The sequence below is a fragment of the Equus quagga genome, chromosome 1, assembly GCF_021613505.1.
Source record: "Equus quagga isolate Etosha38 chromosome 1, UCLA_HA_Equagga_1.0, whole genome shotgun sequence".
Taxonomy (NCBI): Eukaryota; Metazoa; Chordata; class Mammalia; order Perissodactyla; family Equidae; genus Equus; species Equus quagga.
The window spans coordinates 133,418,814-133,433,688 of record NC_060267.1 but is presented as its reverse complement, the minus strand read 5'-3'; the positions used below and the strand labels follow the sequence as shown (position 1 = coordinate 133,433,688).

At 39.3% G+C, this 14,875-nt stretch overlaps 1 protein-coding gene across 2 annotated transcripts in view; it reads right to left on the bottom strand.

The window, feature by feature from the left end:
- DCP1A (decapping mRNA 1A) overlaps positions 1-14,875 on the bottom strand; it is a 55,166-nt gene that overhangs the window by 7,815 nt on the left and 32,476 nt on the right. For both annotated transcript variants that reach the window (XM_046671802.1, XM_046671810.1), the window contains 2 exons: positions 10,717-10,830; positions 428-1,180 (listed from right to left, as the gene is read on the bottom strand). In XM_046671802.1, coding sequence (XP_046527758.1) covers positions 428-1,180; positions 10,717-10,830 — 867 coding nt within the window. The remainder of the gene's footprint in view (positions 1-427; positions 1,181-10,716; positions 10,831-14,875) is intronic.

Genomic DNA, 14,875 nt, shown 5'->3' with positions numbered 1-14,875 from the left:
TGACCTCATACCTGTAACTCTGGGACCCCTAGTGTGCCTGGCACAAGGCAGGCACTCAACAAGAGTAGTGAGGGAGCTGGGAATGGAACAAAGCCTAGGATAATTTGGATCTACGGTCTTGAGTCAAATGAGAACTCCTGGAACTGTCAGGAAAAAACAAACAAAAAACCCTAAAGTGCAGACCCTGATAGAAAAATACAAACACTGTTTCTTAGCTTTTATCAGTTGAAACAACTTTGGGTAGTGGAATTCAGTTAAACACCATTTACCAATTATTTGGTTGTTCACAGGGCTTCTTACCTCCCTTTCATTTAGCCCGACATACTCAACAGCTGTCTCTTTAAAACGCCTGTCTCACGTCAGTCAAAATCAATGTCTTTGTAGGCTCATCCCACCCAATTACAGCCACCCGCGCTTCCACCAGTACCTGAAGGGGAGCAAGCACCATGGTGCTCAGCGAGGCTGAGGCTCTTGCTGCTGCTGTCTTAGGGGGAGGCTCTATGAAGCTCTCAGGCGTGGCCAGCTGGCCGGCTGCTGGAGAAAAGCTGGGTGCCACTGCACCTTTCCCAAGTGACTGTATCTGTATTTGGTCATGCTGTGGGGTCAACCTGAGTTTCTGGAGAAGATCAATGCTTGGGAGGGACGGACCAGCTGTGTTTGTCATGCTCTGTGGGGCCCTGAAGGGGCTGTGGCTGGCAGTTAGACTGGCGTGGCTCAGCTCAGGGACTGGCTGACTCAGGAGCGGAGACCTCTGTCTAGGCGTGGTCTTCACTGCCTGCATCATGGCGGTCTTTCGGGGTAAGGTAGGAGGAACCTGTGCAGGAGGAGCTTCTGCTGGCAGAGTGGGACTGAGCACAGGGCGCAACGGGATCGCATAGTTGGGGGCCTGCTTTTCACTGGACTGTGTGATGGAGGCAGGAGTGATTAGCACCGGGGTGGTGACTTCAGGTTGGACTGAGTGGTGGGCAGCAGGATGCACACCCAGGTTTTCTGACTGAGGGGCCCCTCCTGACTGCTCAAAGGAAAATGGTAGGAATGAGCTGGGCTCTTTCTGGGAGGCATCTCCTGGCAGCTTATCCAATTCTTCTGAATCCAGACCAACAACTGTTGGCTGTTCCTTTGGCAAAGAGGTTCCAAATAATTCTTCCACTGTCAGATGTTTGTGTCCAGATAGAGCAGACTGAAAAACAAACCAAACCACCCAATGAAAGAAATATCTTGCAAACCAGTATAACCAAACTTCTTTTTCATCAACCAAAACAGCTTGCAGAAGCAAGGATGGATGGAGTCTGAAAATGAGGAAATGGAACAAAGTGAAGATGTGTTAAAGGTTAAGGCCAACGTGCATCTGGTCTTGTCAAAATGGTGGATAGAAATCTGCATTAGTAATAACATTCACATTTTAAGGACTCCAGGTGATAATGTTAGAATTCATCTTTTTTCTTGGCAAATGGATATAAGGATATAAAGTGAAAGGGCAATTATCTTATTAAAAAGTTAATTGTGCCTAATTGCTCCATGTCAGTAACACATGTAGGGAAATGACACTCAAAAGGATGGAGACCAAATGCTGATCAAGTAATCCTACTTTGATTTTCACTGTTCTTGATAAAAACCTATGCATTGCCCCTTGAGGACTGGGTGTCAAATACCAGAAAATAAATTTAACCATTTTTTTAAATAGCAGGCCATTCCTCCTTCCTACTCCCAAATCACAGAATCCTTAAGAAAAAGCAAAGCATTTAAGCCTGAAAATGTTAAATTTATATACATTTTAGTGATCTGGTTTATTGACGCCATTGCAACGATTCAAAGGAGAAATATTCATGCTTTCCACCCACGAGCTTTCCTGCACCTCCACATAGCACTGCCATATTTATTTATCCTTTATTTACTGAATACCCACAGGGTGCCAGGTCCTACTCTGACCTGGGCCCAAGGGACACAGCAGGGGGTAACAGAAATGTCCTACCCTGACAGAGCTTATGTCTAGTGGGAGACAAACCTAAGTACTTTGAAAACACAAGCATCCCAACTATGGTTTTATTCCTAAAGTGTGTGGACTACTTAGTTGTTTAGGTATTATGTTGATACAGAAAAAAAACAATCCGCTGAAACACTCGCTCTTTAGGGCCTCATAAAGTGTATAAAGGCCCTGAAGTACACTGTATCTGAAATAAAATGACTGTAGCACTATGGTAGATTGCATCTCTACAGGAAAACAAGCTCCGTTTTTCCCAGGCAAATGTTTGCTTCACCCATTTGATAAATAACTATTGGGTTCACCAGGTGCCAGGGGCATTGTGCTGGGATGGGCAGGGGTGGGGAACAGAGGAGAGCGGGAACTTACTGGCAGCAGGCTTTTAAGGGGAGGGAGTTAGAGATCCACTTTGTTGAGGCGGGGTGACAGGGAAAGGAGGCCAGTATCGAGGACTGAGGATGCAAGGAATTTACATGTGAAGGACGGAAAGCCATGGGGGGGCCACTGTGTATCTTCTCACTGGTGTGAGGACAGCATCACCTGCTGGGTGACAGGTGGCAGAACAGGTGTGAAGAGAATGCAGGCAGCGCAAAATAACTGCCGTGGAGGAAGAGGCAGAAGCCTCCTCCAGTTGTAAAAAACAGTAATTTCATACCAAACCACTTTATCTTAGAAAATATTCAATAAAGAGAATTCTATTACTATTAAAAAGCTAACATAATATGTCTTGCCATGTTAATGTGACAAGAGGGTTTGTTTAAGTGAAAGAATTCTCAAATGGCAAATTTAGGCCCCCTACTAATGCTGTAGTGAGACTAGTAAGACTATCTTGTCATAACACTTTCTAGCACTTTAAGGGCTTTTCCAGATTCAGAATCTCGCTTCCAATAGAAGGCAGCACTAACATCTAATTATAAACTGTGGATGTAAAAAAATGCAAAAGATTTTAGATGGTTTAATCTCCTCACATTTTCACTCCTGAAAAAAACTAAAGCTTAGGGTCTGATACCGAGGTTCAATCGCAACTGTTAACTGGGAAAGTTAGATAATCTTTCTATTTAGTTCCCTCATCTGAAAAAATGGGAGCAACTGTGATAGTTATCTCATAAAGCTATTGTGAAAATTAAATTATCAATATAATGTCTGGGGGCCAGCCCCGAACCAGATGTCTTAAAGATACAAAGGGTCAGGGGTCGGCCCTGTGTCCGAGTGGTTAAATTTGCATGTTCCGCTTCGGTGGCCCAGCATTTCATCAGTTCAGATCCTGGGTGCAGACACAGCACCCACTCATCAGGCCATGCTGAGGTGGTTCCCACACAGCAGAGCCCGAAGGACCTACAACTAGAATATATGACTACGTACTAGGGGGGCTTTGGGGAGAAGAAGAAGAAGAAGAAGAAAAAAAATGTGCCCAAACAAGCATTCAATAAATGGAAGCTGGCTATTATTAACATTATATGAACACCACATAGTCTTAACAGCAATCATGATAAATCTGTGTTTGGATATGTTTTAAGGAACATCAAATAATACGTTGGGATTTAAAAAATTCATCAAGTCCTTCTGGAATGTCATACCCCCATAATGCAAAATAACAACAACAACAGAACCACCTGCTGGGCTATCAAAGCTGTGCTATTACACACCATCCTGTTGTTCCCTTATGCAAGGATCACTAAAGACATAGCTGTTTGTTTAAAACTCACTGGTAACATTTCAAATTCATTCAATGTAATTCAAAATAGACAATGAATTCTCATTTGAGAGAGACTTCTCTTTGTCTCTGTCCAGGCCATATAACTGTAGAAGAATGCATAGGTTCCATTTCCCAAGCTGAACACTGATTTCTTCACTTCTGGATCCCTGGCATCATAAATGTCTATTGATGAGCACAGACATAATTCCCTTTTCCCTCCTGATTTCTAAAAATTATGGTAAAATATACATAACAGAAAAGTTACCATTTTAACCAAATTTAAGTGTAAAATTCAGTGGCATTCAGTACATTCATGATGTTGTGTAACTACTACCACTATCTATTTCTACAACTTTTTCATCAACCCAAGCAGAAACTCTATACCCCTTAAATGCTGATTCCCCATCTTCTCTCCCCTCTACCATCCCACCCACAGCCCCTGATATCTCTATTCTACTTTCTGTTTCTATGAATTTGCCTACTCTAGGTACCTCATATAAGCCCAACTGCACAATATTGGTCCTTTTGTGAATGGCTTATTTCACTTTGCTTAATGTTTGAGGCACTGCCTAAGCATTTTCCACAGCTGCTGCACCATTTTACATTCCCACCACCTATGCAAGAGGGTTCCAATTTCCTCACATCCTGGCCAAAACTTGTTGGTCATTTGCATATCTTATTTGGAGAAATGTCTATTCAAGTCCTTTGCCCATTTTTAAATTGGGTTCTTTTTTGCACACACTATGTTTAGAACAAGATTGCTTGCAAAAAAAGTACTGGAAAACTACACTAATTCTTATTCATTAATGCAAATTATGTAGAGCTTCACCACCACATTCTGTTTTATATATGTGTGTGTATATCTATATACACACACACACACACACAAACCAACATCTACATATACCTTCTTTGAAAAACACAGACCACATTGGGGCTATTTGCAGAAATTTATATACACACACACACACACAAACCAACATCTAGATATACCTTCTTTGAAAAATACAGACCATACTGGGGCTATTTGCAGAAATTTAAGAGTCTTTTCCAGGTAAGAATACTATTTTCATATTATAAGAAAAGGAGCAATGAAACAGGACATGGAGAAGCCTCACCATGAAATATACCTTAGGCTTCAAGAACAGTATGATCCACGTAGGAACTTTTACCTGTCCAGTGAAACACAAATCAACTTTTGAACAATTAAAATTATCTGCATTTACATTTGGGATGTTACCACACTTACACTTAAAAATAGGTATTTCTAATGGTTTAAAATCTACTTTATATTAGAAAATGAAACCATATGGTGGAACCCTGAACTCTGATTGCAAAAGAAAGTTTCCAGATTTCCCCATGTAGCATTCCTACAACTTTGGCCAGGCCAGAAACAGACTCTCAGAGCTTCTCTAGAACAGGGTGCCTGGTAAAGCATTAGGGTTCAAGGTGTCTCACATAAGAAGGAATAAATAAAGCTGCGATGGCAGTAAGAGTTGCCACGGACGGCATGTTCACTATACGGGAGCTCTGTGCTCCACACTTTACAAGCATTACTTTGTTAACTGGCCAGCGCAGCACTATTATTACAGCCATTTTATAGATGATGCTCAAGCACAACAGAACCCAACTCCACCCTAGTTCCCACAATTCAGTCCGTTCTTAACCAATACACCAGCACACTGAGGTGTCAATTAAGCAGACTGCAGGTTAACTAACCAACTGCATGGTGATGTTGACCTTTGGAAAACAGGGGTGCAGTTAAGTCTTGATGAACAAAGAGGTGGCTCCAGGTCAAAACGTCTCAATTTTTGGAAATACGTAACTGGCTGCATCAGTCTGAAGAGGCTGAGTGAGCAGAGCATGCTTCTCCACACAAGTTCCCAAAAGTTTTACAGTCTCTGCTTTCGACAGGACCCTCTCTACACTTCTCTGCCTATAACAAGAAAAACTGGCTCCATTCTCCTAGTAGCGGGCTTATTCATGGATTCATCCATCCACAGAAAAGGTTGAAAGTTCATTCTTTCCTCATGTCTGAATATGCCTAAAGTCTGGATTTTGAGTTTTGTAATGCCTTGATTAAACCAAGTGCTAGGCGTACCATTCCCCTTGGGAAATGGAATTCAGTGAGCAACAGCATGTATGGGGCCCAACAAAATTCTAATATACTGTATCAGGTTTTACATTGTTCCTTCCTCACCTACAGCTCTTGCTATTTAGAGAATTTCAAATTTCTATTTGGATCTATTGTGTCTATGTCAGATTTCCTACCTGGTCAGTGCACTGGGCACACCAAAAGGGATGCATTATTCTCTTTAAAAAAACTATTTAACTGAGGTCATATTGACTTATCACATTATATTTCAGTGTCTGTATAGACTGCATCATGTTCACCACCAACGGCCGAGTTTTAATCTGTCACCATAAAATGTGCCCCTTTTATCCCTTTCCCTCTGGTAACCACTAATTTGTTCTCCTTATCTATGTGTGTGTTTGTTTATCTTCCACATATGAGTAAAATCATACAGTATGTCTTTCTGTGTCTTAGTTTGCTAAACATAATACCCTCAAGGTTGATCCATATTGTTGCAAACGGCACCATTTTCTCTTTTTTTTATGGCTGAATAGTATTCCATTGAATATATAGACACATCACATCATCTTTATCCATTCACTGGTTGATGAGCACTTGGGTTGCTTCCACGTTTTGGCTATTGTGAATAACGCTGTGATGAACATGGGTGCGTAAATCTTTTTGAATTACTGATTTCATGTTTTTTGGATAAGTACTCAGTAGTGGAATAGCTGGATGATATAGTATTTCTATTTTTAATTTTTTCAGAAATCGCCATACTGTTTTCCATAGTGGCTGCACCAGTTTGCATTCCTACCAGCAGTGTATGAGGGTTCCCTTTTCTCCACATCCTCTCTGACACTTGTTATTTCTTGTCTTGTTAATTATAGCCATTCTGACGGGCGTGAAGTGCTATCTCAGTGTAGTTTTAATTTACATTTCCCTAATAATTAGTGATGTCGAACATCTTTTCATGTGCCTCTTGGCCATCTGTGTATCTTCTTTGGAAAAATGTCTGCTAATACCCTCTGCCCATTTTTTTGATGAGGTTGTTCATTTTTTTATTGTTGAGTTGTATGAGTTCTTTCTATATTTTGGAAATTAACCCCTTGCCAAATAGATGATTTACAAATATTTTCTCCCAGTTGGTGGTTTTGTTGTTGTTGTTGATGGTTTCCTTTGCCATGCAGAGGCTTTTTAATGTGATGTAGTCCCGTTTATTTTTTTCTTTTGTTTCCCTTGCCTGGGTAGATAACATATTTGAAAAGATGCTGCTAAGACTGATGTTAAAGAGTATACTGCCTATAGTTTCTTCTAGGAGTTTTATGGTTTCAGGTGTTACATTCAAGTCTTTGATCCATTTTGAGTTTATTTCTGTGTATGGTGTAAGATACTGGTCTACCTTCATTCTCTTGCCATGTGGCCATCCAGTTTTCCCAACACCATTTATTGAAGAGACTCCTTTCTCCATTGTATGCTCTTGGCTCCCTTGTCAAAGATTAGCTGTCCAAAGATGTGTCGTGTTGTTTCTGCGTTTTCAATTCTGTTCCACTATCTGTGTGTCTGTTTTTAGGCCAGTACCATGCTGTTTTGATTACTGTAGCTTTCTCGTATATTTTGAAGTCAGAGATTGTGATGCCTCCAGCTTTGTTGTTTTTTCTCAGGACTGCTTTGGGTATTCAAGGTCGTTTTTGTTCCATATGAATTTTAGAATTCTTTGTTCTATTTCCATGAAGAATGACATTGGAATTCTGATTGGGATTGCACTGAATCTGTAGATTGCTTTAGGTAATGTGGACATTTTAACTACATTTATTCTTCTAATCCATAAACATGGAATATCTTCCCATTTCTTTATGTCTTCTTCAGTTTCTCTCAATAATGCCTTACAGTTTTCACTGCATAGGTCTTTCACCTTTTTGGTTAAATTTATTCCTAGATATTTTATTCTTTTTGTTGTGATTGTAAATGGGATTGTATTCTTGACTTCTCTTTCTGCCAGTTGATTATTAGTATATAGAAATGCAACTGATTTTTCTATGTTAATTTTGTACCCTGCAACTTTACTCCATTTGTTGATTATTTCTAATAGTTTTTTGTGGATTATTTAGGGTTTTCTATATATAGAATCACGTCATCTGCAAATAGTGACAGTTTTACTTCTTCCTTTCCAATTTGGATCCCATTTATTTCTTTTTCTTGCCTAACTGCTCTGGCTAAAACTTCCAGCACTATGTTGAATAAGAGTGGTGAGAGTGGGCATCCTTGTCTTGTTCCTGTTCTCAGACGAATAGCTTTCAAGTTTTTCACCATTGAGTATGATGTTGGCTGTGGGTTTGTCATATATGTTCTTTATTATGTTGAGGAACTTTCCTAGAAGGTACGCATTATTCTTAAACACAGGAACCAAAGAACAATACAAAACAAATTAGGGAAATAAGTCCCAAGGGAATTTTAATAAGTGAATTATGAAACTGAAATGGAATTTAATACTATTAAGGCTTGACGGCATTATCTGCCCCTCAGCACTAGATGGCAGTGTTACAAAACAAACGTACTATCTATGTGTACAGGCTGCTTACGGATTTTAAGGTAATTTTAGCAAACTGCATGGCTTCTGACAACTTCCAGATCTCAACATTTTACAAAGTTTTGTCACTTTGGCCTATAAAATGGGATTTTAAAACTATGTGAAAAATGAAGAAATAACAGGATCAGCACTATTCACATTAGTTGGTACAATTCTCTGAGTGCCCACTTGAATTCTGTATATCTATGGATCCATCACTGGTGCTTCTGTTGAAAGGCTGAGCGTCTATGGCTTGTCACACTCATCTGTCAGTGGACAGTGCTTTAGGGTTGTTTAGGCATTTTTTGGGTCCATTTTTTCATTTGGATCTCACAATAACTCTGTGAGTTAACAAGTGCAAGAATTCTTAACCCCTTGAATCAGAAAGGAAAGGGGAAATGATTCACAATTCGAAAAGGGGAAGTGAGTGGCCCACTGAACAGTCATGGCTGATAAACCAGACCAGAAGGAATCTAGGGAGCCTGCTTCTTCCCTCCCTCCCTCCACATATATTTTTAAAAAATAAAATTTTACATAGCACTGCTTTTATTTTATGTTTGAGCTTTAGGATCCTAAATCCAAATACAGCAAAAATGGAGCACAAGAATGTGGTATACAAAATCTAGTTTAAGTTAATTACCAACTAAATACTTAAAAACATTACGGATACATTGCTGATGGGAATGTAAAATGGTGCAGCCTCTCTGGGAAACAATATGGCAATTTCTTATTAAACTAAAGCATGTAATTACCAAATGACCCAACATTTGCACTCTTGGGTATTTAGCCCAGAGAAATGGAAATTTATGTACAAAAACCTATACATAAAGGTTCACAGAGGCTTTATTTGTAATACCCCCAAACGGAAAACAACCAGATGTCTTTCAACAGGTGAATGGTTAAAAATGGTTAAACCAGTTGTGGTACTTCAGTATCAGGAATACTACTCAGAAATAAAAGGGAACAAACCACTGATAAACAAAACAATTTCAATGAATCTCCAGGAATTATGCTGAGTGAAGAAAGACAATCCCAAAAGATTATATACTGTATGATTCCATTTATACAACGTTCCTGAAATGACAACATTATAGAACTGGAGACTGCCAGATTAGGGGCTACCAGGGGTTAAGGATGGGAGGAGTGGGTAAGGCAGTGAGGGCATGATGGAAGTCAGTGTGACAATAAAAGGGCAACACAAAAGATCCTTGTAATGGAAGTCTTCTGTATCCTGACTGTAGTGGTGGCTACACAAAGCTGTATGTGAGATAAAACTGCATAGAACTAAATACATACGTGCACATATACACACAAATGAATACAAATAAAGCAGAGGAAATGTGAATTAGATTGACAGATTGTGTCAATATCCTGGTTGTGATAGCGTACTATATTTTGCAAGCTGTTAGCGATAGGGAAATGGGTAAAGGTACATGGCATCTTTCTGTATTATTTCTTACAACTGCATTATTCCTACAACTGAATTATCTCAAAATAAAAAGTTTAATTAAAAAACTATGGGTTTTACTTGGTATCTCTTCATTTATCAAGCCATCAGTTTTAAACAGAACTAATTCAGTCAATAAATATATACAATGCTAGATGCTGAGGGCAGCAATGAACAAGGTAGACAAAACTGCCTGCCCTGATGGGAGCTTACATTTTGGTGGGAGGAGACACAACGAATAAACAAGAAAACCATAAACCATGTTAGCTGGGTAGAAGTCTTGGGGAGAAAATAAAGCACAGTGAGACAGGGATAGGCAAGGATTGTTATTTAAAAATAGGGTGGTCAGAGAAGGCCTTACCTATATGGAGGACACTTGAGACCTGACAGAAGTAAGGGAGCAAGCCCCATCCGGGAGGAGAGGATTCCAGGCCAAGGGAACCACAAGCGCGAAGGCCTGTCTTGAGGCAGAGCAAGTCTGCCATGTTTGTGTAAAGGCACAAGAAACGACGAGCTGGGGCCACGTGAGCAAGGCAGACAGGTAGGACATGAGGCCAGGGTGGGGGGGGAGATCAGGAAGGGCCTTGTGGGTCACTGCCACGACCATGGCTTTTATCTGAGTGAGATGGAACATGACTGGGGAGCTTTAAGCAGATGAATGCCATGATCTAACTTATGTTTCACTAGGATTATTCTGGCTGCGGTGTTAAGAATAGGTAAGAGAGTGGCCAAAAAAGCTGGAAACCAGACAGGAGGCTACTGCAAAATTCAGATGAAAGATAGCTACATGGATGAGGGGAAATGACATGAGTGGATGTCACTATGCTGCCGCTCGTACGTCCCTTGACAGATAAATGACAAATCAAACTTGTACTGCATTAAAATCCTTACACAATGCTCCTCTGTGTTTTGCTATCTTGGACAAAGCTGGGGCTTTAGCTGTACACACCTTATCTTGTGGCCCGGATGGCGTCTCTTCTAGAGTCTCGGTGCTTCCCAGATTGGAGAGCTGAGTACTCGGCTGCAACCCAGGGCTGGAGATATTGGAGTCACCCATCTGATTCTTAAATTGAAAGGAAAAGTATACCACATAAAAAAGATTGCTATTATCTGGCTCACAAAACAGCACTCAATGTTAGCAGAAATGCTTTTTAAAAAACAAGCAAAAAATCCCCCCAAATGTTTTGCTTTGGACCCGCATGTAAATAACTTACACAATAAAATTTCTAGAAAGCTGAGCACTTGATTTTAGATAATAGTGTTAGGAACAACTGTTATTTTTATAAGGAAAACCCAAAGCTATTAACTTATTACAGATTCTTTTCCATTTTATTCTTCAAGTTAACATATGGTGAAATTAACATTTTTGGGATGTACAGTTCTATCTGTGTATCCATCACCACAACCAAGATATAAAACAGCTCCACCACCCTCCTAAAATCCTCCCTTGTCCATCTCATTGCAGTTTCGCTCCTCCCTTCATTCTTGGAAACTAGTGATCTGTTCTCTGTCACTACAGTTTTGTCTTTTTGAGAATGTCGTAAAAAATGGAAGGCTAGCTTCTTTCACTTAGTATAGTACCTTTGAGATTCATCTAAACTGTTATACGGTATTAATAGTTCATTCCTTTTTATCGCTGAGTAATATTCCACTGTATGACCACATTATACTTTGTGAACCATTCTCCTTTAGAAGGACATCTGAGCTATACATTAGTTTTTGGTGATTGTGAAAACAGCTTCTATGAACATTTGTGTACAGGTTTTGTGTGGCTAAAAGCTTCATTTTTCTAGAGTGAATACTGAAGAGTGGTATTCCTGGGTCATATGGCATATACTTTTCTTCTAAATTTTTATAGTTTTATGTTTTACATTTAGATCTATGATCCATTTTGAGTTGATTTTTGTATAAGATGTTACATTTAGGTTGGGGTTAACTTCTTTTGGCATATAAATGTCAATTGTTTTCAACATCATTTGTTGAAATCAGCATATACTTTTAAAAATTAAACTAAAAAGGTCTCTAAACATTACTATCACAGATGATAAAACATTCATGTTTTAAAGTAAAATGTTTTAAAATTCCTATTAACATGCATATAACACTAAAAGTGAAAATACTTTTGTTCTTAAAGAGAATCCTAAAAATGTGATCACTAGATGAACATGGAATTCTGAATTTTAGAAACAAGTTATATTTGGGCTACCTGATCCAGCGTCTGGTGAGCATTATCAATGCCAAAACAGATACCAAAAACAGTTGAGAACACTCAAGAGACCAGTTAAAAAGAAAAAAAAAGCCCTAAACTTCAATCCAGAGACACATTAATTTTCTTGATACCATACTATAAATATATGTGCTTACCATAGGATAGAATGTTAAGTAATGGATGATACGCATTTTTTCTATTCAAATTACTGAATCCTTATATTATTTCAGAACACCATTTACTCAGTGTTACCCATTTAAACAGAGGAAAACAGTCTGTGAAAGCCTACGAAATATCTTATCTTTCAACGTATCTCCTTGTGCAACATCACCATCAACCTGTATCAACATACTATGGGGAATGCTGGAGCTGAGCTGCAACTGACCCTCTGACATAAGGACAAGCTCTGTTCGTGTCAGTTCCACTGTGGCCTGTTGTAGGCACTGCCAGAGCCCATGTGGTTTGGGGCATTTGAGTCTGCAATACTTACTTAACTCAACCTGAACTACAAGATGGGTTGTACATTAAAAGATGTCCAGAACTTCAAATTTTTTTTAAATGTGTGCAGGGCCCTTCCTGGAAGGTTTATTCTGAATTTGTTTATTAATGACAGTTTCCAGTGTTTGTAAGGATTAGGGGAAATGAACAATCACAAACAAATTTTCCGTACGGTAATTTTATAATACCTGGTTAAAAGCCTTAAAAATGTCAAAATCCTTTGATCCACTAATTCCATTGCAAGTAACTTACCTTAAGAGAAAATGCTGTATATGAAGACTTAGCTACAAGGATATATTTCTGAGTTCTTAATAGAAAGAGTCAGAAAAATCTAGGCTATTATTTATATAAGGCACAGAAGGAAAAATACACAGCTATTAATATCATGGTCCTTTTTTTCAAAAACTTTTAATTGTTCCAAATGAAATCTCACATACTCCCTGTGAAATGAATAGTCACCGTCCTAAAAAGATATTGTTCTTTGGGGAAAAAATAGGTTAGAAAAGAGTTAATAAAAACTACTTTTAAAACTAGCTAATAAAACTAGCATACAAAACACTGGGACATATTTATACATATTTTTTGGAAGGATACATAACAAGGTATTAGCAGTAATTTATTTCTAGGTGGTGGCCTTATGTTTTTTTCTTCTATTGTAATTTTTAAATATAAAATTGTCTATACTTAATATGTACTGCTTACCTAAGAAAAATAATGGTGTTCCTATTTTTTTAAGAACAAAAAAAATTATGGGTTTAAAAAGGTTTTTTTGCAATTAAACTAAAACAAAACAAACCACCCTCCCCTACCAAAATCCAGGATTACATCCTGTGGCCAGAAGCAACTCAGAAAGGGACCAGTTTCAGTTATCTTTCTTTACATTAAAAATAGGAAAGGTGGTTCAAACAAACTATAGGACTCGGGGTGAAAACGTTTACTAGAGAGACTTTTTATTTTCAAACAGTCTCTATTATAAATTCCTCACGCAAAGTCTGGCATTTCATTCACTGTGTCATACACACCGGGCAGGGGAGATTTAGAACTGGGACTAAACCCACCACCGAGGCCAGGTTGCGCCTCTGCGCTTGACTGCCCACCTCCTCAGTCTCCACCTCAAGATACACAAGGGGCCGCGTGGAGCCACCCGGCAGCTGGGGAGGCCCATCCACATAGAGGCAGGAACTCACAGCACGGCACCGCTAACCCCACCTCCATTTACTTAGATAACAGGCAAGTGCAGATAAGAAAGCTCCACCTACTTACGGACAGTTTTCAAAAACAAAAAACACATTATAAACTAAGTATCAAAGATTTAATTAAATTCCCAAAGATTTAATCTAACCACAGATATTTTATTTCTTCCATACTGTGGAAGAATTTTGTTTACAACAGTAATTATTGTGCTCTCCATAGTCTTACTTTTGCAATGTGTATTAACTAGAAATCATCTCAGATTTTTTGACTGCCTGCTTTACCTAGAGTCCCTTTACAGCTTTGTGTACAAAACAAGGCTTGAGTTCCTCCTCTCCTTTTGTGGCTATTCACTTCTCAGCCTGGAGTAAGCCAGCCCACCTTCTGCAGTGTCTGCTCCAGCGTGCAGCACCTGCGCTTTCTGTCCCGGGTGGCACCTTAATCTAGTCATCATTAGGAACGGGTAACAGAGGCCTGAACTTACTAGCTACCTGTTATCAGAACATTGAAAGGCCTCTATAAAAACAGAAAAAGGACTCTATGTAGATACCCAGATTTCATTAAGGACATGAGAGGGAATTTGGGGAATGTAAGGTAACCTAAAAGTTCAGAAAATGATTCTTGAAATTTATTCTCATCCAGTTTCCTAAGAATCAATGAATTCATTATAGAGAAGACTGCTTTTCTTACATTAATTTTCACAGATCCATAAATTCCTCCTGGTTCTCTATGAGACATTGAGGCATTTGGTACAACTTGAAACTTCTCATGGGCTCTAATGCATACTTCTCTACCCAAGAAGTGGGACTTGCTTTGGTGTTTGAACATAGACCATTTACTATAGTTTATGGTGAATATGACGCTTTATTTTTAGTTAGAGGAAACCATCTTCCAGAGCACTGTTTCCAAAGTTTCTTCCCTGAACTCTAGATTCTTGAGACATTAAAGAGTAGCATGTGGGGGCCAGCCCAGTGGTGCAGTGGTTAAATTCGCACGTTTCACTTTGGCAGCCCAGGGTTCGCTGGGTCGGATCCCGGGTGTGGACCTACAGACTGTTTACCAAGCCATGTTGTGGCAGGCGTCCCACATATAAAGTAGAAGAAGATGGGCATAGATGTCAGCTCAGGGCCAGTCTTCCTCATCAAAAAGAGGAGGATTGGTGGTGCATGTTAGCTCAGGGCTAATCTTTCTCAAAAAAAAAAAAAAAAAA